At 38.7% G+C, this 24,054-nt stretch overlaps 1 protein-coding gene across 1 annotated transcript in view; it reads left to right on the plus strand.

Annotated features, from left to right (window-relative positions):
- The window catches only part of LOC122806055 (membrane cofactor protein-like), a 1,194,338-nt gene that overhangs the window by 901,049 nt on the left and 269,235 nt on the right, over nt 1-24,054 (plus strand). Inside the window, exon 6 of the mRNA XM_044076296.1 lies at nt 18,815-18,901. Within this exon, the coding sequence (XP_043932231.1) occupies nt 18,815-18,901 (87 nt within the window). The remainder of the gene's footprint in view (nt 1-18,814; nt 18,902-24,054) is intronic.

The following is a 24,054-nucleotide window of genomic DNA, read 5'->3' on the forward strand; positions in this document are numbered from 1 at the left end:
CTTTCAAGTGTCAGCTGACTGCAACTCAATGAATATAGTCTATTTGGCAGTATGCAATGTCTGCTCTGCATATTATGTGGGAAAAACAAATAGAAAATTCAGGTACAGGAAAAGGGAACATATAAATAATATTAGGAAAGGGACCCTTACCAATGCGCTGGCAAAACATGTTAGGAGGGACAGCAGCACACATTTAGATTCTTAGCAATAGAAGAAATATGGGAAAATGAAAGAGGGGGAGATGTATCCAACTATACTGAGACTTCAGAAATTAGGTGGATAACCAGGTTAAAAGCAGACAGAGGAAAGGGACTCAATGACAGAATCCCTATAAGACCTATTCTGAAGAATAGGAAACTTTTTAAATAGTCTTATTTTATTTTAGTAGGTTGTATGAGAAATGAATTTTTTTTGGCATGACACTAGATATTATTTTTTGTTAGGTATATACTCCATGTATTTTTTTGTTAGATGTATTTTTTATACTTTTTTAACTTTTATATCATTAGTTAGGATGACAGGAAACTTTCTTGTTTTCATAACTTGTGCAGTAATGAATGAAGCAATACTCAATTGATTTTACGTACAGAATATTGGGAGCATGATATTTTATTGTTTGTATGTCTTTAAGAATGTTAAATGTATTGAAGTTTGTTATTGGTCCATTTGAATTAATTGGAGAGAGTGTATATATGTTTTTGTGAAGTACTGTTCTCTGTTATGGTCTGAAGAAGTGGTGGTGACACCATGAAAGCGCTTACCTTATGAATAAAAGACATTCCAGCTTTTAAACAGCACTGAACTTGTGACTTCCTACAACATTGTTTGGTCTGTTGGATGTTTTATGATATATTTTTGAACGGTTTTACCAACAGCTCATTTATCCTTGCTGCATCTTGTTTGGTGATATATATATATATATATATATATATATATATATATATATATATATATATATATGTGTTCTTTGGTGTTAGTACAGTAGTTTTAGATCTATATAAAACTCCTAGCTTTTGACTTTATTCTTACAGTTTGTTTTGCGTTACTTGTTCTAATGTAGTGCTGTTGTTAGTGATGATAGTAAAGAAATGTTTTTGCTCTGGGACATACCTCTCAACTGTCCAGATTTTTGCAGAATGGCCAGAGTTTGCCTCATATTTTTCACCTGTTTCTCATAAAATTAGCTTTTTTTTTGACAATTCATTTGTAAGTCATAGAGGACTGAACTCAGAAAATAATGACAAGCATTTGAGTTTCATACCTCATACCCTCCAGAAAATTCATGATAATGCAAAGTCTGTAATGTTATCAACTTCTGAAGTTTGTAAGAGCAGTATTTAAAAATTCTCCCTATTTTTGTCTCTTCGCCCCCCTCTCCCATTTATGGCTTTGTCCAGATTTTTTGCTGTAAGGGGTGAGACATTTTTAGAGGTAAAAGTTGTAAATTTAGTTTTATTGGGGTTAAGCAGGAGCTGGGAGTTGGATAGTCATGATTCTGTAAAAGAGAAGGGATCCTGTGAATGTTTTTGTAGTACAGAGGGGGATGGGGTTGAGCAGATGAGGGTCAAATCATCTGTGTATTGTATTATTTCAGACATTTCTTAAAGTGGTATGAAGTTAGTTGGTATATATGGTAAAAAGTAGTGGAACAAGGATGGATCCCTGTGGCACAACTATAGTGACAGAAAGGAAGGAGGAATATGTCTCTTGAAGCTTGACTGGCTGTAGTCTGCCAGAAAGGTAGTTATGGAACCATGATTTTGCAGATTAACAGAGATTTAAGGAGGAACGTTCAGATAGTAGTTTTTGATGGGGAACAATATCAAATGCTTTGTTCCTGTCTCTGTTTATCTTATTTGTAAAGTTAATAAGGGCAGTTGTAGTATATAGTATGCTTGGGTCTAAAGCTATATTGTGTGTTTGTAATGAGATAAGTTGTGAATGTATACATTACTCCAGGATCTTGGCTAGTGGTGAGGGGATTGCTGTGTGTTTATAGAGAATTCTGTGAATGTTTTGCCTTTGTGTAGGGGGTTGATGTATGAAGTTTTCCATATCGTTGGGATTTGACTTGGTTATGCAGCAGTTAGAAGTATAGCTATGGGATATGACAGAGATTCAGCAGCAGTAGTAAGATGCTCTGAGGGAAGGTTATCTGCAGCTAAGGCAGAGCATTTTAGTTTTAAAAATACTTTGAAATGGTGGAAATAGCAAGAGGTTGAAAGTAAAAGGAAGCAGTACGGTTTTCAAGAATTATAGGGAGAGAGAATCATTAGGGTTACTTTTAAGGACAGAGTGAAGATGAGAATTAAATTGTTTGGCTATTGAATCTGTGTTGTTGCTATTTTTGGGTAATGGTGTGGAGGTCTGACCTGGTTTTCAGTTACTTATTAATAGATTTCCAAAATAGTTTGGGGTTATTTTGGTGTCTTTGCTGCAGGTTATAATAGTAGGTTTGCTTGTAATTTTTTATTTGGCACTTTATAAGATTCATCGGCTGCCTGAATGTATCATAAATTGAATGAGTACGCATTTATGTCTGTAGCTTGTATGCCCTATCTGATTATTTGTTTAGTTTTCTTTTTATCAGTAGAGCAGGTTTACATTTTATTCTTTTAACTCGAATAGAACCCTGATGAGTTAATACGTTTAAGATGGTGGAGTTGATATATGGGGTCTATATTACGGCATTGAAACGCCATAACATCGAACACCTCAAAGCAGACAAGTATTCAGCAAAGATCACTTCTATGATTTGCTAAATACTTCAAGAGCAAAAATGTAGTTGGCCAACTACATAATGTTGCCCTTTCTCCACTATAGTGTGATCTCGGAGTTGGTATATTTAGTTAGGGGGGTGTGGGGGGCACAACCCCCTACATGGATGGGTTTGGTTTAGATAGAATTAGTTCCATTGTGTTGCAGGGCAAGTGTTTCTTTGCCTGACAAGTATTCATTGAATCGCGGAAGTGAATTTTGCTGAATACTTGGCATTGAGGTGTTCAATGTTACGGCGTTTCGACACTGTAATATTAACCTGATATATGTTACTGCATCATTAACTGGAAGATTTTTAGAGGGGTCCAGTCGTATTCTTGTAGGACTACCGCTTCTGCCTTGTTCAGCTTGGGATATTTAACTAATTACAAAACTTTAAATGCCATTATTCAAACTATTTATTTTTACTAACATAGTTATCAGTACTGCTATATTTATTAATGTTCAGTTTCCTTTTTGTTGCTGACAAAAGTCTGTGAAAAATAAATCTATACATCTCTGTTTTAATATTCAGGCTTTGTTTATATAAATACAGTTGATAAATACACATTGAGAAATTAATCCTTCCTGTCACATCTGCTATAAGAAATAAAACAAAATTATTAACAAATAAACAGTAACTCCCTCTATTCTTAGAAACGTAGGATTCCCAAATTAACTAGATAAAATCTCAGTTTAAATTGCCCTCTAATTCTGTCTAGCTCTGACTTTATAAATTTAATGTATAATTTACTGAGCTTTTTATGTGACGAATGTAATGTTCTGTTCACTATGTTCAACGTATTTCACCATCAGCTCTTTCCATCTCTTACCATCTGCCTATATCTCTCAATCCTGTTTATTTTAACTAAAATTTGATTATGAACTTTGTATTGTTTGCTAAATATAAATATAAATCTTTCTCTTAAATTAGATCCAAGGGAAGTGTTAACAGCATATGAAAAAGAATGAGAGAAATATGTGCAATATATATTACACACAAAGATGACAGCAGTAAAGAGAAACTTATGTTCATTATAAGTATTTGAAGTGTTAAAAATCAACTTTCAACTATCATGTGTCCATGGATTATAATTCCGCAGTAATGTGAAGGTTGGGCTTGCAGTTACAAAGTATATTATGTTGTGTTTGTTGCTTCTTTACCATTATGTGAAGGTATGTACCTGTTTAGAAATTCAAATTGTATTCTATTTGGGTTATTTGGAGAAGGAAGTGTATTAAAGTGGGATGATTGTGATTTACCAGACATCCCACTGTCATAGTTCTAGCCATACCTCTCAGCCTCTTAGAGGAAAAAATCTGGACAAGGCCTAAATGATGGGGGGGGGGGGGGCAAATAGGGACAGATTTTAAATATTGCTCTTACAAACTTAGAAAGTTGATAGAATAGTATGTTTTGCATTAGCATGAATTTTCTGAAGGATGTGGAGTCTTAAACTCAAACGTGTGTTATTATGTAATGGCTTCAATCCTTAGCTATTTGCCAGAAAAGTACAGATTTTTAGGAGGAACACACCAAAAATATGAGGCAAAAATCTGGACATTCTGCGAAAATCTGTACAATTGAGAGTTATGGTTGTAGCCAATAAGGTACCTTGTTTAAAAAGAGCATTATAGTCATTTTTTGGGTGAAGTGCTCCTTATTTTCTTGAAAGTATATATATATATATATATATATATATATATATATATATATATATATATATATATATATATATATATATATATATATATATATATATATATATATATATATATATATATATAGATATATATATATATATATATATATATATATATATATATATATATATATATGCATATTGTATGATTTATCACTGCATGCCCTTCATTGTGTGATGAAATGTTTTTCTTCTGTGGTACAGTTGCTCAAATTATGTAACTGATATGTGTTAGCTACTTGGGCAGGGACACAAGGTACTGATTAGACAGTGAGGGTGCTGCAGGTCTTAGCTTGGTCACACAACTGAGATCTCAACTCTATAGCTGTGCCAGTGGGGAGTCTTACTGGGGATCTGGAAGAAGAGGAAGAAACCAGTCCCGGACTGACTGTGGTCTCTGTGTGCTCTAAAGGGAAACTGCACTTGATGCAGAGAGATGCATCTGGAAATACTGTCTGTGTACCTTTTATCCTCCCAGTGAACGTCCCCCATTGTTGCAAGTGGTGAAAACTGAGCCTCCTTGATTACTGGTTGGCAGTGGTGGGTCATCACAATAGGTATATTAAGAGAACAATTAATTTTATCTTGTAAGAACTTTTTATGATGATGTACTGCAAATTTTACTTAATATGGAGGTTTAAAAAATAAGGCATTAAGACAGAATAGTACCAAATTTCAGATATACTTATGCAAAGCAAAGTTAAGATATTCCTTTATATCATATCAGATGTCTGTCTTGTAGAATAATGTCTTGATTACATTTTGTCTAAAACATTAGAAATGTATTTAAAAAATGATAAATGGGTAGGGGAAGTTAAATTTGTACCCTATCTTATGATATAATTGTTCTTAGAAGGCCTTTGGGTCCAAACACCGCCTCAGAACATATGAAATTATGAACGCTGATGTCTGGATGAACTGTGCCCGTTACCTTGAAACTGATTTTTTAAAATCACCATGTTATTTAATGCTTAGCCAAGACATTGCTGGCAACCCTGTTTGCTTTAAGCTTCCTTTTCTAGGAGCATCTAATTCACTGTGACTAGAACCACTGTTAGATATTATAGTATTTCACTTTCTTTCTTTTATATCACTTTATTTGCCTGCCTGCCTCAGTCCTCCATCCGTTGATCAATTATGATGTGAAGCTGTCCAGTACGGATCTACCACTCAGTTTTCTGTGATCTAATTTGGAGTTTGAAAAGGCTGATCATGCCTTCTTCAGGCATAGCTCTCAACCAGTGAGGGACAAATCTCAACAAAATCAGGGATAAATCGCCAAAAAAAATCAGGGACAATCAGGGACACTTTTAAAATATTAGATATGATGTTAATCTTCTTTCAATTCATCACTGATGGGTTTGGTTCCGAGCCCTCGGAACAGAGTCTGCCTTTTTACCAAGCTCGCACCAGCCAAAAAACTCGTTAAGCTTTTACCCAGAATGCCCTTCTCCCTGTTACCTCAGATCTCATTTGCCGCGCAGCCGTAAAGTCGTGTTTCAGCCGAGCTCTCAGCTAAGTGGAACTTTATTTGATATTCTGTGTGAAAACGTTTGATATTTTCTCTTTTATTGAGCGATTAGTATCGCTAGTGTTTTTTTTTTCTTCTGACAGACCTTGATCTTTCTTCTCTGCTCTACCCGTTGGTAAACTTTCAAGTACCATTGTTGGTGCGGCCTTCTCCCCTTACCCTTGTGGTATTCCTTCAATACCATAGCTGGTATTTTTCCTTTCTTTCCTAGCCTGTTAGTGTTTTTTCAGTAAGGTGTTTCTGTTTTACTTATGCATATCGCTATAGTGATAAAGCTGTGTGGCTTTTTTTTTTTAACTGTGTTAGACTTATTAGTACGGACTGGTTGAACTGTTTACCTGTGGTGTCTCTCTGTCAAGATGTCGGATAAGAAAGGTACTTCAGGGTTCAAGCATTGTGCTTCATGTAATGGCAATTTACATAATAGTGATTGTCACGATGATTGTGTATACTGTTTGGGGGTGACTGCAACCTCCTTGTGACATTTGTCAGAGTTTCAGTCAACGCACTGTCAATGAGCACAAAAATAAACTGATTTTGAAAGGGTTACTTAAGTCTCCCTTTTCAGAGGCCATTTCTGTGGTGGTGGACAGACTTGGGAAGTGAGTTTTTGTATCAGGGACCTTTGCTATATGGTCACTGAACTATTTAGCACATTTTACGAGGCTCCAGAGGGACTTGATCTCCGAACTCTCTGGGACACTCACAGGACAGCTGTCTGATGAGGTCAGGGACAAAGTGGCCTCACAGCTTGTAACCCTGAAATCGATCTCCAACTCATCCATGAGGTTGCTATCACATGCAACCGGAGGGGTGGCTAGAGCAATGAGTTCGGGCATTGTCATGAGGCATCATGCCTGGATGCGCATTTGTGCCCTCACGGACCCCTTCAAGTCTTCCTTTTTGAATGCTCCCATCGAAGCATTGTCCCTTTTTGGCTCTAAAGTGAAGGACACGCTAGCCAGGTGCGAGCAAGATGGCAAGACCCTGTCTGCCATAGGCCTATGATTTTCCAATACTCAACGTACCTTCTCCTGGAATCAGAGGAGTGAGAAAATGTGGCACAAAAAATCTCAGGGTCCTTTCCGTGCTGCACGTGGTGATGATACCCCCAGGGGCAGAGGGGGGTAACAATTCCAGAAGACACCCCTACAGAGGCAGAGGGGATCCTCATAACCAAGGCTCCAGGGACTCCTTCTCTGGACAGCCTTACCAGCTCTCCTGAGGAGCAGCCCAATTGCTTACCTCTGGAAGCAGTCGGGGGTCATTTTTCTCTGCATCAAGCTGCCTGGCAATCAATTACCACCGATCGTTGGGTGCAGAGTATAATCACCAGAGGTTGCACCATTCCTCTTTCTTGTCAACCAAATCCTTCAAAACAGCTTCCCAATGTTCCATCCACTGAAAGGGAAGAAGCAGCTTCAGAGATTATAAAACTGTCTCAAAAAAAGAGTCATCCAGCCAGTCCCACCAGACCAATACTGATCCAGATTCTAATCAAGATTATTTTTGGTGCCAAAAAAGACAGGGGACTGGAAACCCATTTTGGATCTCAGCAGCTTAAACAAGTCTGTCACCCAAACCAAATTCCAGATGGTCATGGTTCAGTCCATTCTCCCTTTTTTAAGGGAAGGCAATTGGATGTGCTCAATAGATCTCTGAGATGCTTGTTACTGCATCAAAATGGACAAACACTCCAGGAGTCTGCTTCACTTCCAGATAGGGGCCAGTCATTATCAATTTTGTGCCCTGCTGTTCGGTCTCTCTACAGCCCCCCGAAGTGCATGGCAGTGGTGTTTCCATATTTGGATGACTGGCTCCTTACCGCCCCCACTGAGCATCTTCTGGTAACAGCACTGCATTATACACTCTCTCTGGCAAAAGTTTTGGGAATAACAATACATTGGGAGAAATCAAACCTTACTCCTACACAACAAATAGAATTCATTGGAGCAGTGTTCAATATCCAGTCCTGTTTAGTGTCCCTCGCAAATCACAGACTCCAGCGATTGAGGCTCCAGCTCCGAGTGATACTCTGTCAAACAAAAGTTTCATCAAGAGAAGTTCTTCAGGCCCTAGGATCCATGGCAGCTTCAATTCCAGTAGTGCCCCTAGTGATGCTACACATGCAAATCCTACAATGGCTCCTTCTTTGTCAATGGTTCCCATACTATCACCCCCTCAGTTACCATATTCAAATAACCAACTCCTGCAAGCAGGACCTCCTTTGGTGGATGAGGACAGATGCAAAGCTTTGGAGTCGCCCATTTTAATCCCCTCAGCCCAGGGCCATCGTGACCATTGATGCTTCCCTGATCAGGTGGGGAGGCCATTTCCAGGGAAAGACAGTCCAGGGCACATGGTCCACCTTGGTGGCCCACCTGCATATCAACGTCCTGGAACTGAGAGTGGTGCTGTTAGCATTGCAGGCTTTTCATTCGGTTCTCCCTTCTGGAACAATTGCAGTTCAGTCAGACAACATGTCAGTGGTCTGGTATATCAACATGCAAGGAGGAAGCATGTCCTACCCCCTGTGTCGAGAGACCATGAGAATTTGGCAGTGGGCGATAGCTTCCAACCGCTTTCTGATAGCAGCGCATATCCCGAGGAGCTCCAAAATAATTGCGGACAAACTGAGCAGATGCATCCTCCTGCCACACGAGTGGTCCCGCAATCCCGAGGTGGCAACAGAAATCTTCAGCCACTGGGGCCAGCCATAGGTATCAACCTCTTAAGAGGCCAGTGTGGAACACAGACCCTAACAATGTGAGACAAATGGTCAAAATGTGGAACACCCTATTTTCACACTGCACGAAATGTGCCATTGTCATGGAGCATAGTAGAGCATCTTTAAAATTCAATAAGACACAATTCTCAGATCCAAAACCTTTATTTTTATAATCTGCAATACCATAACCACACCATAAGTAAATGAAACAGCACTTTTACAAAAATAAAAATCACATTAACTATATTTGCTAAACAGACAAGTCACACAAATGATTTTAGTTAGACCAGGTTAAATAACATCCTGTCATATGTCAGATGTAGACTTATTGTATGCTGCTGTGGCTTTCTTGGCAGCCTCTAAAATATGTTTCGGCAGCTTAACATCACAGCAGTCCAGTTCTTCGTTCATTTTAACTGCCATCAAAGAGTTCAATATTTTTACACTCCGAGACTGACGCAGTTCAGTTTTCACTTACTGCACCATACTAAATGCTCTTTCAGCTTGTGCATTTGAGTGTGGCAAGCAAAGTAGACTCATCATCAGCTGCTTAAAGAGTGGCAGTTTCCCTTCAGTGCAAAGGTCCCTCAGAGGGTGTGCCCAGTACTTTGACACACATAAGTGGGGCCCATGTACTGGGCCTCTCAGATTCCCTGTGTCCTCGATCTGATAATTTGGTAAACTCATCGATTAATTGTTCAGCCTCAACATCATTTTCACACACACACCCAGACGGAAGCCAACATCCCTGACAAGTCCCGAAAAAATGTCCATTTTTTGGCCATTTTAATAACTAATGCAGCATCTTTCAGTAAGTGATCCTGCATGGGAAACTTTTTCAGCATTTTCTGCAACACTGCAGCATAAAAAGCTGTACTTTTTTATAAACGTTAAATTCAATGACTGTGCCGGCAATATCCTCCTCATGGCTGTTCATGTACTGCTTGACTTCGTAGCCAGTACGTAGTTCACTATTTGGTAGAACACAGCTACTGTCAGTCAACACTAACACATCACTGTGTTTGATTAGTCTGACAGCAGCTGCAGGTCTTTGGAGTCTACCAGCATACTGCTGCAGGAGTTTATGCACAGTGGCATGCAGTGTCAGTAGCTGACTTTCTCGGCTCCGAAGCTGGATGTTGAACTCCAGTAAGGGTTCAAGTGCATTCCAAAATCATATGCACGTCATGACTTTGCAGGTTTTCAGAAATTAAGTAAATTTTAGCAGACCTTGGCTGTGCAAACAAAAAATATGAATTTATAGCTGGCAACATGTCCAGAGTTCTGTTAATTATGTTACCAAGACTGAGCCATCTAGTAGGTGCATGTCTAATGATCTTGAGAGGGTCAGTATCTGTGAACAAAGCAACTTCTTGCAGTTTTTCTTGTCTTTGTGCACTGGAACTGAAATGGCAGTACACATCTGATATAAGTTCTTCAACTGGTGAATGTAGTGCTGTTACAGAAGCCTTACTGCAGAGATCTGCCAAGTGGCAGAAACACCCCATTTATAATTGTGGGGTTCACCTCCTTTAAGTGAGACAGCACAGAATTGTGTTTTCCAATCAATGAGGCAGCATTGTCTGAAGAAAAGCCCACAATGTTGGAAATTGGAATGTAAAATTTTGTCAGAGTGGACATTAAAGCATCAAACATTGCTTGTCTAGTTCCCGACACACATTCTGGCATATGAAGGAACCTTATCACATTTTTGCTTGCCTGTTTGTCAAGGTAACCAACAAGGATCACTAACAGTTTGTCATCTCCCTTGTCTGCTTTGTCCATATACACACAGAATGGTGATTTTAGGCAGGCTGCTGCAGCATCATTCTGGTAATGAGGCCCCAGAACATCCTGTGCAATGTATGCTGCCTTTGTTGCTCCACGTGTCATTTTCCGGTGAACATCTTGATCCTCTCCACACTTCTTCATAAATTTCAGGATGTGTTCTCCTGCTTCAAATGATAAGTTGTGTTTAGCAAGGAGAGACACAAAATGAACCTCTGCCTCATCCACCTTTGTACTTGCTAAACTATGAGGTCCAAAGAAATCCACCATAGATCTTCCAGCTGCATGCTTGCAATTCTGCCTTTGTTTTTCACTGTTGGCATGTCGTTGCAGATCATGTCTGCCCCCATGATGGATTGTGAAATCTGTGTCACAAGTCTTGCAGAAGCCATGTTTCACTCTGCGCCTAGAAAGCCAGTCAAAGGCACTTGCCCATCTTGGCTGAAAAATTGTGTATCTTCTCTTCTTTGGGGTGGGATCTGTATCTACATCCCTGTCCTCATTGTAATCTGGGCAGTCTGTACCTAGCAGGTTTGTAAAACAATGGTGTTAAACAATGACAAACAAATGGGGCTATAGTGCAGAAAGGAAAATTAGAAAATCTCCTCAAAAGCAAAGGTGAGACAATAGGGCCATAACCTACCCATATCACTCAGTTTCCTGACTTTGCACCCTCTTCTCTTGCTCATCTCTGCTCCTTTTGTTTACTATGAAGGCCTGCATGATCAGATTATTCACTTCTTGCTTCGACAATGACACTCACTCCTCTGTTGCTCACTTGTCCACCTAACCAGTGTTGCAGAAGGGAAGAGTGACTTTCATGGCATTCAGTACTCTCAAAGCACCCTTGATTATATCTCAAAACCCATGCCAAGGATAAACACTTCCAGCTTAACAAATACACTTGCAACACATACACGGCAATACTACTTGCATTTTATATTCACCACTTTAGATGTGTTCTACCCCTGTTGTACAGCCAGTTCTGGGCCTGGCAAAGGTGCCTAAAAAGGGTACTTAAACCAGGGTCTTCTGTACTTTTACAAAAATGTGCCATTTAAGACATCATGCCTTGGAACAGTTATGAGCAAAGAATACAAGAATGCACAATCAAGTTACACTCAAGTTTTACCAGAAAACAAAACTGGATACTTTAAATCAACTCATTACTATAAAGAACTCACTTCTGACATCCATCCTGACATACCTCTCAACCTCTAAGTGCAAGAAATCTGAACAAAGCCCTGCCCAACGTACTGGGGGGACAAGCAGCAGAAAAATAGAGACACTTTAAATATTGTTCTGATAAACATAGAAATAATGCTCTTATAAACTCTTGACATACAGTTTCTGCAAAAAATTGGCAATTACTTTCAGAAACGTACTAGGGGACAAAATGCACAAACCGACACTAAATATTGTTCTTATAAATTTAGAAAGTTGCTAGAATAACAGGACCTGACTTGGCATAAAGTTTCTGCAAAAACATAGCAATTACTTTCAGAGACGTACAAGGGGGACAAACAGCACAAACATAGAGACACCTGAAATATTGCTCTTATAACAGTAGAAAGTTGCTAAAATAACAGGACCTGACTTGGCATATGGTTTCTATAAAAATGGCAAGTACTTTCAGAGACATATGAATGGGACAAGCAGCACAAACACAGAGACACTTCAAGTATTGCTCTTATAAACTTAGAAAGTTGCTAGGATAACAGGACCCAATTACACTTTCTCTAAAAAATGGCAATTACTTTCAGAGATGTACAAGGGGGACAAGCAGCATAAACACAGAAACACTTTAAATATTGCTCTTATAAACTTAGAAAGTTGCTAGAATAACAGGACCTAACTTGGCATACAGTTTCTCTAAAAAATGGCAATTAAATTTAGAGATGTACTAGTGGGACTAGCAGCACAAACACAGAGACACTTTAAATATTGCTCTTATAAAACTTAGAAAGTTGCTAGAATAACAGTATAAGATGTACTAGGGGGGACAAGCAGCCCAGAGACACTAAATATTGCTCTTATAAACTTAGAAAATTGCCACAATAACAGGATCTGTGCTAGCATACCAGTTTTCAAGGATAGGGAAATTCCTGCTTAACCATTAACATTAACCTTAACCATTGCAGCTAAAACAGTCACTTACCTTTACCTATGTAAACAGCACCAGCAGCTCAATACAATCCAAAGACAATCCATGGCACAAACTACGAATAATGATCCAGCAGGCAGCAAAATAAACTTCAGCCTTCTGACAGATCTTGATCCTCCAAAGCACCAGCAAGCAATGGCCCTGAAGGCCTTTCAGCTCCTGACTCATCTCCTAGCAGGCTGGCTTCCAAGTCCCGAAGTCTTCACCACAGCTGCTCCTTCCATCTTCCCGATCCCGAAGTTCCCAGTCTTCAAGAGTTCTTCCTTCCAGGTTGTTGTTGCAAGCAACTTGCAAAAAGTAAAATGCCTGATTCCTGGAAGCCTTTTTCAAGCCACTATTTTGGTGCAAAAAGGCTTCCCAGAACACAATTGGCCTGTATTGGGGAGCTGTCATTGGCTCCTGTCTTCCTGAGAAGCTTTACTTGATTGGCTGCTAGACCGCATTATGATTGGCTATAAATGCGGTTTACGAGCCATTCAAAAACTGCGGAGCACAGCCAGTGCTGTGTAATGTGGATGGGCAGCATAGCTATTCACTGGTTTGTATACCGCAATGCCGGTTGGCAGTAATTGCGGTATACAATCCTATCAGAATTCGTGTAGCTGTGCCACTGCTGTTCAATGTGGAACAGCAGAACAGTGGCTTCACTCGTCATTAAATGCGGAGCTTTCCGCATAATCCGGAGCACTTAGATGCTCAGGAGCCAGCCTTGCTGCGATCTTTTCGCTTCCCCATCGAACAACAAGGGCAGCAGCTATTTCGCCCTGTTTCCCCCAGAGGGGGAGTCCCTGAGGGATGCTCTAATCCACGATTGGCCCACAGGACTTCTTTATGCTTATCCTCCCATTCCCCTGATTCCACAATTTCTAAAGAAAGCTCTTTGGTTGAGATGCAAGGTGATCCTCATAGCTCCATTCTGACCTCGACATGTTTGGTTCTCCTTCCTTCGGCCTCACCTAGTATACCCACCGTGGATACTGGACCCTCTTCCAGATCTGATTACTCATCCCCAAGCATTGAGCCACCCGAATCTGTCCAGTCTCAAGCTAACGGCTTGGTTTCTCCACTTCCGTTAGTTACCAGGCAAGTTAATATCACCTCACCTGTTTGAGACATCATTCTGGCCTCTCATAAACCATCCACCAGAAGACTATTTCAGGATAAATGGAAAAGGTTCTCCATCTGGTCTAAAGATAACATGCTAGACCCGTATTCGGCTCCAGTGACTGCAGTGCTGCAATACTTGGCTAAGTTTTTTGACAATGGAGCCTCTGCCTCTACTGTACGAGTACACCTGGTGGTGATTTCTAATTTCCACAATGGTATAGATGGCACCTATCTCATCTCTTTATGTCTATGCAAAGCTTTTCTCAAGGGAACTTCTCATATCAGGCCTCCTGTCAGACAGCCTGTGGAACCATGGAACCTCACTTTAGTCCTTCAGTCTTTGACTCAAAATCCCTTTGAATCCACAGCGAAGTGTGACCTAAAGTTCTTGTCCTGGAAATCCTTGTTCTTAGTAGCCATCAGGTCAGCCAGATGGGTCTCAGAGCTGCAGGCATTGTGTATCAAGAAGCCCTATCTGGTCTTCATAAAGACAGAGTATCTCTTCGGACAAACCCATCCTTTCTTCCCAAAGTTGCTTCTGAATTTTCCATTAACTAGACCATTGACCTAATAGTGTTCTTTCCAAAATTTTCCAGTAAAGGAGAGTACTGCCTGCATTCCTTAAATGTACATAGGCAACTCAGATTTTACCTAGACAGGACCAAACCTATCCATAAGTCTGAACAGCTTTTCATCTCCTTTGCTGGGCCTAGAATGGAAAATGCTGTTTCCAAGGTTACATTATCAAAATGGCTAAGGGACTGCACATGTTTCATCTATTCCTCATAAAAGAACCTATGCCAAAAGTAAAAGCTCACTTCACTAGATCTATGGCAACATCTGTAGCTTTCCACTCCAGCGCTTCCATGGATGACATTTGTGCAGCAGCCACGTGGGCTAAGCCTTATACCTTTATCAAGCGTTACAAACTGGACTTGGTCTCCAGAGGGAGAGCTGCCTTTGGCTCAGTGGTACTCATGCCTTTGGCTCAGTGGTACTCAGGAATGTTCTTCCATAAGGGCCACCCATGGACCTCAAGGTAGCTTGGGATTCTGTCCCATCAGTGATGAATGGAAAGAAGATTAACAACATCAGATAAAGATATGTCTTTCCATAACGTACCAGCTGTGCTATTCATCTTCTTTCATTCGTCACTTCCCACCCTCCTTCCCCCTCCAAAGGCTCCTGGGGGATGCCGTGGGTCCAACTGGTGTCCTAGGGTATTTGTGCAGAAGTGGCCTCGGTTTTACTTCTCTGTTCCTAGTAAACTCGATCTGAGGTAACAGGGAGAAGGGCATTCTGGGTAGAAGGTTAGCTCAAGAGTTTTTTGGCTGGTGCGAGCTTGGTAAAAAGGTCGACTTGGTTCTGAACCCATCAGTAATGAATGAAAGAAGATGAACAACACAGATGGAATGTTATGGTAAGACATAACTTCTTTTTCTATTAACCTGAGGCATTAACAGAATTAGAGAATGTGAGTTTATATACATTTCCTGAAGTAAAATAATTTTACAGCTCTTAATTATTGTCATTATTAAGTATAATTCACTACTTTTTGTCCAAAAGGCACCATTGTTAAGAGGGATTAAGATGGACATAGCTAAAATTTGAGTCAAAATCAGGGATGTCTCTGAAAATCATGGACAGTTGAGAGGTATGTCTTCAGGTCATCCCAGAAAATGGTTGGCTTCTGTTATCTTTCTTTTTTCATCATTATAATCTTCATTTGGTCATTTCTAAATATTTTTATCATGTTTATTCACCATCTAATAGGCCAGCAGGGGCGGATGTGATTGTCTTACTTTTTTTGTTTTACTTAACAGATAATGAAGAAATGATCCACCACGATACTTCCTTTTACCTCAATGACAGTAAATGCCACAAAAGGATGATGATGCCCTTTACCTCACATGTAACCTAAAAGCGATCCACAACAGCACTCTGTGTATATTTAAATCACAGTTACATTTAGATCATCTCTTTTTTTGCCTACCGCATATCTATTCTGGCTGCTATGCCCTGCCTCTTAGAAGAAAGAGCACTGCAGTTTCTTATAATATATGTGATCTAAATATCCACCATTCCTAGTTCCCTGGTTATCTCATATGCAAGCAATAATGACCATTAGGGTGTGTGTTATTGTGTATTATACCATGACCCCCCCCAAAACGTGCACGCTGATTGGCCAGTGTGCCCGTTGTAAATCGAGTTATTCTAATGGAAAATGGTCCGGGTCACGACTTTTTCCATTTCCATTAGTATAACTTTTTTTTTAAGCTCCGCTATAATTAAAAATGGGTTGAATATGAGGTTAAGCAAAGCATCTGAGCTGCTCGTTTGCTTAATTTTTTGTAACGTAGTGTTAAACCCATTATGTATCTCGAGAAAGCATTTCAAAACAACGGAGAAAGTAAGATCTTGTTTTTTTTTTTTTAACATAGCTTATATAACTACAAGAGACAAAATTAGTGTAACGCTGTTTATTTTAAACTGTGTTCCATGTTATTTGTATTTTTTCGCAACATTAAACTGTGAACAATACGAACGAGATGGCTTGCTTTTAAACGCTTTTCTCACAACTCCTCCGCTGCCGGGCGCGCAGTACATCGCGCATCGCGATGCGCGCCAGAGGCTGACATCTGGGGCGAAGGGCAGTAAACATGGCATTATATTATTTAATTAATTTATAAAATTCTTTTATTTCTTAAAAAAATTATATAATTATAATACACCATGGTGGGGTATAAATATTAACCCAATTTACCCTTTTTGGCTTTAGATGGTCCGCGCTTTTTGGTTTGCCGGCAACCCCCCCGATTTAGCCAAACCAACACCAACGGGTTATTGCTATAATAACTCATGCCCAGGGGTGTCCTCCACACTACTGGAAGGCCATTATTTACACAATAATACATGCCAAGGAGGACATTACTGCTGTTAGAGAATGGGCTTTTTGTTTAATTGTTCTGTTTTTTTTTAATTGCTGCATATTTCTTTTTATATTTTTGATGCAAAACAGTTCATATGCCTCATGTTTCAAACTTAGTGTAGTATATGTAATTGTTTTTGGGGGAGTATTTCACATCCAAAATATAAGTTATGTAATTATTTGTCTACACACACACACACACACACAAACACACACACACACACACACCACACCACACCACACCACACCACACACACACACACACACACACACACACACACACACATACACACACACACATACTCTTAAAAGGACAGATATGGTCACTCACATATAAATAAACACGCATGCAGACATTAAGAAACACAGATTCACACACACAAACATTGATGAAAACAAACACACAGACACACACATCACTTAATAGCCACTTTGTTATGGGACCACATCTTGAGATGTCTCTTTGTGAGCAATCAAGTGAAAAAATAACTTGAATCAAAAATGCACAAATACCAGTAATTACTGAAAACCTTTAAAGCATTTCTACCCAGAGTCTGTTGCTGGTTCTTCTGCACTCTTGCTACCTGTTTAGGATCACTATACCTTTCCATAGGGGAAATACTCCAAGACAGCACAACTGTGGACTTGGTGGGTCTGTGTCACTTCATCAAATGGCTATTCAGTGAATAGCAAATTCATCAAACTTCTGTTATCGAACAGCATTTCAGCGAGCAACGGAATCCTTCCCAGGGTAAGGGAGCACACCACAATTTTGCCCTTTTCCCCACAATAGTTTGATCTCGGAGTTGGTATATATAGTTAGTGGAGTTTGGGGGATGCAGCCCCCCACATTGGGGAGTGTGGCGTGCAAAGCCCCCCACTTGAGTAGGTTTGATTTTTGTGCAATTTGTGTTCTAGTTTGCCTTTGGCGAAGGGCTTCCTTACCTGGGAAAGATTTTGTCATTCACTGAACTGTAGTTTGATAAACAGAGATTCAATTAATTGCTATTTGCTGTATAGCAGTTCAGTAAAGTGGTACAGACCTGGACTTGGTATATATTCCTGTTATCTGCATTTGTGGTTTCATTCACTATAACGAGCACACATGATCCTGAGAGTATCAACACGCACAGATCTTTTGTAAGTCAGCTAGCTCGTTTTTATTTAGTATAGTACCTCTGTTGCTGTGGCAGGTTATTACATTACAGTGTGATTTTGTACTTGAAGTTTTAGAGAAGATAGTAAGGCTATATGATGTCAGTCAATTTCATTATATGATACTGGTTTGAACGTCTTTAGTCTCCACTTGCATACTTTGTGTTTGTAGAGGTCATTTATCACACAGCTGTCTCCTGAGAAGATGCACCTGTAATTAGTTAACAGACAAATAAATAAATATTGTAAGTAAGTCACCAAAAGGAGTCCATGCCATCAGGTTGAGTAGCATTAACAATTTACATTACATTTGGACACGTATCTTTGTAAGTGCACTGCTGACAACTAAAGATAACAAGTGAGTGCTCTGTGGAACTTTGTATCAGGCATGCTTTTTCATCAATGCTACCTTGCTGAGGTCTCAGCATCACATCTCACTAAGCCATTGTTGGAGACCAAAGGATTATTTATCAGTCATTTATGCAGGATAATTAGTAACACACATTATTGGAGTCATCTAAGTTATATAACAGCTTTTATTTTGTATTATGATGTCAAATTTGATGACTTGCTTTTCCACCTTACACATTGAAAACTTTATATGTTTTATTATTTTCTATACTGGTCTCTTTCTGCTCCTGAGTGCAGTCATCACCAATGTTTCATTTCCAGTGATGGGTAATGTTGTGAATTAATTGAGTCCAGGTTTGTGGTATGGTCTTTTATAACTTTGAGCATTTGTAGTAACTTTTCTGAGACATGCATAAATGCACATTCCTGTAGTCAAGGTGATATATTAGAAAAAAAAGGTATTCAGTATTTCCATTTAGGCTATCTTCAGCTGACAGTGTAAATGAGAGGGGCAACAGCTTGTGGAAAAAGGCAAGTATTAGCTGAGTGAGTATTTCAGAAATGACAAGCTATAGTGATATTTTCTTTTTATTATTTTTAGGAGTCCACAACAAAACTGTTGGAGAAAACCCTGCAAGGCTTTCATATGGTGTTAGGACTTCGGATGTACCGCTAGGAAACACAGAAGGTATGCAGATGTCCCACAGTTAAGTGCCCATATTTGCACTGATGGATTGCATGTACACAGATGAGTATAAAACTGAGAAGAGGTCGTGAAGAGGGCAATAAAATGCAAAGCTCTCTTTATGTATTGTTTTGGGCATGAGTAGCATGGCCATGTGCTTTGATGACCTGCACATCCTAGAATGACTTGGTTGTATAGGCCAACTTTGAATAGCCATACCATGCCAAGTGGATGCTACGGTCAGTGATCCATTAAAGGTATAATTTGTAATTGATTGACTATATAACTGAATTCTTGAAAACTTCAATCCCATGTGTTCATGTTTAAAAAAATGTATATACATGGCAGGGCTATGTCTGTACACTTTATATGATTAACTGTAAAGGTAAAAGGGGAGTTTCATGTCTAATGCATACTGCTATGATTTCCAAATTGCCATATCTTGTTGCAATGTCTTCAGTTTATAAACAAGAAGTTTATAGAGGTTTAAAGAGTATTACATATTTTTAATTCACATGTTTTCGTATAAGAAATACTACCTAATGCTATAAGTGAATTCACAAGAGACATTTTATACTGAATTAAATATAGATATAGTATAGCTATGATTTCTATTACAGAAACTTTTAATGACAAAGACTTTAATTGCACTAGGAAGTCTGCCATGGCCTCCAGTAGAACATTTCAGATAGTGGCTGTCAAGCTGGGATAATGTATGGAGAAAATATTTTGAGAAGTAGGAGTAATAAAAAATAGAGGGGATTCTTAAGGACATTACCGATAAAATGTCACTGTTAGCCTATGCACTTTTGGGAGACTTATGCAGAATACAGTTCTTGAGAACCTACCTCAAGAAGGATTATAAATAAGAGGGTACAGGAGAAGGACACATGAGTGATATGTGGGTTCTTGGAGGGTCAGATGAAGAATGGTTGAAATCATTAGGCTTATGCTATTTTGAATATAGGATGAAAAAAGGAACATAACATGGTTGTAAAATGTATTTATTTATTTATTTATTTTACATTTATTGACCAGGATAGTCCAACTGGATACATGTCCATTTTCAGCGGAGGCCCAGGAAGAAAAGCTCCATGATAATAATACACATTGAACATTTAGTAATGCTAGCTTCAAGCAGATTACAGTCATAAACAATACCAGCATTTAGCACATATAGTAGTACTTATTATAAAACACATTACAAAACATAACATTATTTTCAAAGTTAAACATACATAACATTACATTCAGGTTTAAGACGCACCGAGCAGCAGTTATACAATTTTATATATTTCATACATACATATATATATATATATATATATATATATATATATATATATATATATATATTTACACATACATACATACATACACGTGATAGATATAGATATCTATTTAGCTATATATATATATATATATATATATATATATATATAGATAGTTGGTACTTGTGAGCAACAAAGCTGCTGGCTGACAATCCTATAAAATTGGGGGGAAAAAGAACCACGCATCATAGGCAAGTTCAGGTGAGACTTCAGAGTAATCAAGCATAACTTGTTTAGAAATTAAAACTTTTGTTGAAAAACAAATCGATGAGAGCTTTTGCCCTTAAAAGAGCATGGTAAGGTCTAACTCCAGTTTACATGACATGCAGTATTAATCTGCTTTAACATGTCATACGCTGTTCATTCAGGCAATAATAGGATGTCTCATTTTTTCCTACCTGTCCCACATATCTACTCCTGTTGTTAGCTAATAGGTTATAGGTTATGAAAGATGAGTCTTATCCTGTTGTAGCTTATAAAAGATGCATCTGGCTGACAAGAATCAACTCAGCCCTAAAGTGAAACACAGTTTCTTCAGATTACATTAGCTTAGGCGTGTGTTGTCTACACACAGAGATAGTGGCATGAACAAAATCTAGACAAAGTGCCCCAGTGTTGCTTTTACTTTTCCCTGAATGCAGGATGTAGTCATGCCCTTTAACAAAGCCCACATAAGTGCACCAAACAATTTTAGGAATAAGGATACTTAGCCTCCTTTCCAGCATAGCTACTGATACCTTAAGGCCTCAGTTTTTCAAAACAATAGGTTTGTAACTCTGTAGCATATCTACTTCATTTGGGTTTTGAAAACATCACAAATACTTCCTTCAGCTCATTTAATCTACTGTTTTCCTCTGTAGGCTGCTTATACCACACCAGGAAGAGGTGTGGCAGGGGGTCATCTTGCTACTCATCAGTTTACCTTACGGCCAGCTTCTGTTCTCCATTTGCCCCCAGTATCGATCACCCAGCTCCTAGACTTCCACCATGTATGATAACTGTTTTCACTTCCTAATCCCCAAGTCCTGGAAATATCTGTTTTAACGTTTAATGTTTACATTGTCCTGTAATGAAGCTTAATTGAGTCACCTCACCAGGTCCTTTCATTTCTTTATCAACTAGATTGTTTCTCCTGTCTCTTCAGTCTTCATCTGGTTAGGTCTTTCATATTGTGTATGATAATTGCCTTTAGTCAACCCATTGTAACAGAAGTAAGACAGTAGCCTAATCCAGCATTCATGTCATCTTCTGTTCCACTGATTTTGGAATTCTTACTTCTTAAGCATGCTTTTGTGACAGAACACCTCCAGTGACCAGGCCACCCTTAATCACCCTGCAATGTATAGCTTAGCACCATGTACTGGTAGTGGAAAAGGGTGGAGGCCCCAGTTGTAATGTCCCTATAGTGTACATACATCTGTTTTGATACCAGACATAAATCTATCCATACTAAAATTGTGCATTGTTTTGCAAATTTTAAGTTAATAGTGTCAGTTTTTCAGAAGAGCCCATAGGTTGTGGACTTTTCCTTTAACTGACTTTTACTTGTTTCTACTCCTGGGAAAAGTTAAGAGCTATACATATGCCAGAAAGCAAGTAAGACTGAAACACCAATCCTAACGACTACACCTATAAATGCAGTGTTTGTGTAGCTTAGCATCTGCACAGTTTTTGTTTCATCCAGTATTAGCTTTGTTATCTGAAATAGCACTATGCCAGGGCTGAAGCTAGCTAGGTGAACAACACAGTCCAGATCACAGTTACAGCCACTCCATTTGTATGATGTTATGACGTTAACCTCTTTATATTTATAGCGAAACAATGCATTGTATTATTCTACATCACATAACACAAGTGAAAGATGACCGAAGTATGTCGAGCAGCACTTCAGATATGTAACTCATCAGATCACATTAGTACGGCACTGGACCTCTGCATCCTAGCCTGAGTGCAGCACGTCTGTGAAATTGCATAATATACAAACCCTAAATAAGCTATTCCTGAATAGCAGTTAATAACTTCTTATTGCCCTTAGCTACAACCCCTGCGGACATAAACTCATTTTATTCCCATGTTGTAAAACCTGGGTCATATATAGTATTAGGCTCTCTGTAGAAATAAACCCAGGAATCTTGAACATCACCTGTGGTAGTTGTTATAATAGGAATCTCATTTGTAGCATGTCTGCTCCTCTCACCTGATAATCATATCAAAATTGTCTTCTAAAATCTCCGGAGAATGCAATCTTGTGAAGGTGCTGTGGGGTCATTCAGCACTCCCCTTCATCTCCACACATCAGAAGACATTGTATTAATCAGTTTTACAAAGTACATGCTATACAACAAGGCTGCACTTGCACTGATACACACAGATGTTATCATTTGTATTTATCTAAATTGTGTTAACAGTGCTAGAGTGTTTTCCCCCATGGACCCTTTTCAGGAGAAAAGTTAAAACAAAACAAAAAATAAGATAGAATATGATATAAAATTTTCATTAACTATGGGATGTAAGCTAATTATAGACACTCATATTTAGATGAGGTAAAGTAGGAAAAAAAAGAAGTCTTCAGTGAGTATAATGAAGATTCAACATACTGTAGTATTTAAAGTACCAAAATGAATCAGATTAAAGGGAAACATTTGAAGAGTGGAATGTAGGGGGAGAAAAGTGAAGGATGTATTAAAATGTTTTATTAGTGGCAGAGAACAGATATTGTTCAGCACAGAGAATTGTATTTAAAGGGCTTAAGTGTGAAAGGCAGCTGTAGATTGTTTTAAGTAATACTTTGTTGGTGAAAGTTTTTGTAGGATACTACATTTATATATATATTTTCTGATTTGGTTTGATCTGAATTTGATGAAGGAGTGGTTTCCTTTAGTTAACTAACAAGGTAGTCCCAAGAATGGAAAGACACAACAAAAAAGCTGCCCTTTTTGCATTCTAGTTTTGTAATAGGAGTCTGAAGGAAAAGTATAGAAGGTGATAGAGACCTGTGATTGTCATTTGAGGTTTGTGGTATGAGCCAGTAGTTTCAAGATTCATAAATTTATAAAAAAGGAGCTTAGGAGAAATTTATATCTGATGGTGTCATTTTCATTTATTCCTCAACTACTGGCTTCGGCTGCAATCCTCAGGTCTGACTCGGCTGCTTTTTCCAGGTCGTGGAACCCTGAAACTCTTCATCTCCTCCTTTTATCTATAATGCCCTAATCACCTGACATACCTCAGATCTCTTTAGCAGCCAGAGTGTTTGGTCAGGGTCACTGTAAACTCTCAAGTAAGCTTTCATAGTGTTTTTTGAGTTAACTTTCCATTTATATAATTCTAATTTTTCTATATGCCTTTTGCTATTTCCACCCTTTAAAACTCTTTGGAAGTTATTTCTTAATTCCTTTCTACCCTTTATGGGGTTACTTTTTAGAGTATTCCTTGAAACCATTGTTGGTATTCTGTCCCTTATAGTACTTTATTATACTGTCTTTTTACTTACCATCATTGGTAATTTATTTTTTTCTGAGTGTGTGTGTGTGTGTGTGTGTGTGTGTGTGTGTGTGTGTGTATATATATATATATATATATATATATATATAAATATATATATATATAAATTTTTGACTTCATCTACTAGTTGTCTCCTCATTATGTCTAATAAACCTTCAGATTTCAAAAAACACCACCAGATGACATCTGATTTGGAGACTTCTTAGAACTCCTAAAAAAAAGGGGTGGTTGGTGCCCTGGTAACCCTTCCCAAGAGGAGTCATTGTTCCTGGAGGCCTTTGGCACTGGTCCATCTACCTCCTGGGTGACTCCACCTGCCAA

Source organism: Protopterus annectens, chromosome 7.part0 (genome assembly GCF_019279795.1).
Source record: "Protopterus annectens isolate FY-2018-M chromosome 7.part0, PAN1.0, whole genome shotgun sequence".
Classification (NCBI taxonomy): Eukaryota; Metazoa; Chordata; order Ceratodontiformes; family Protopteridae; genus Protopterus; species Protopterus annectens.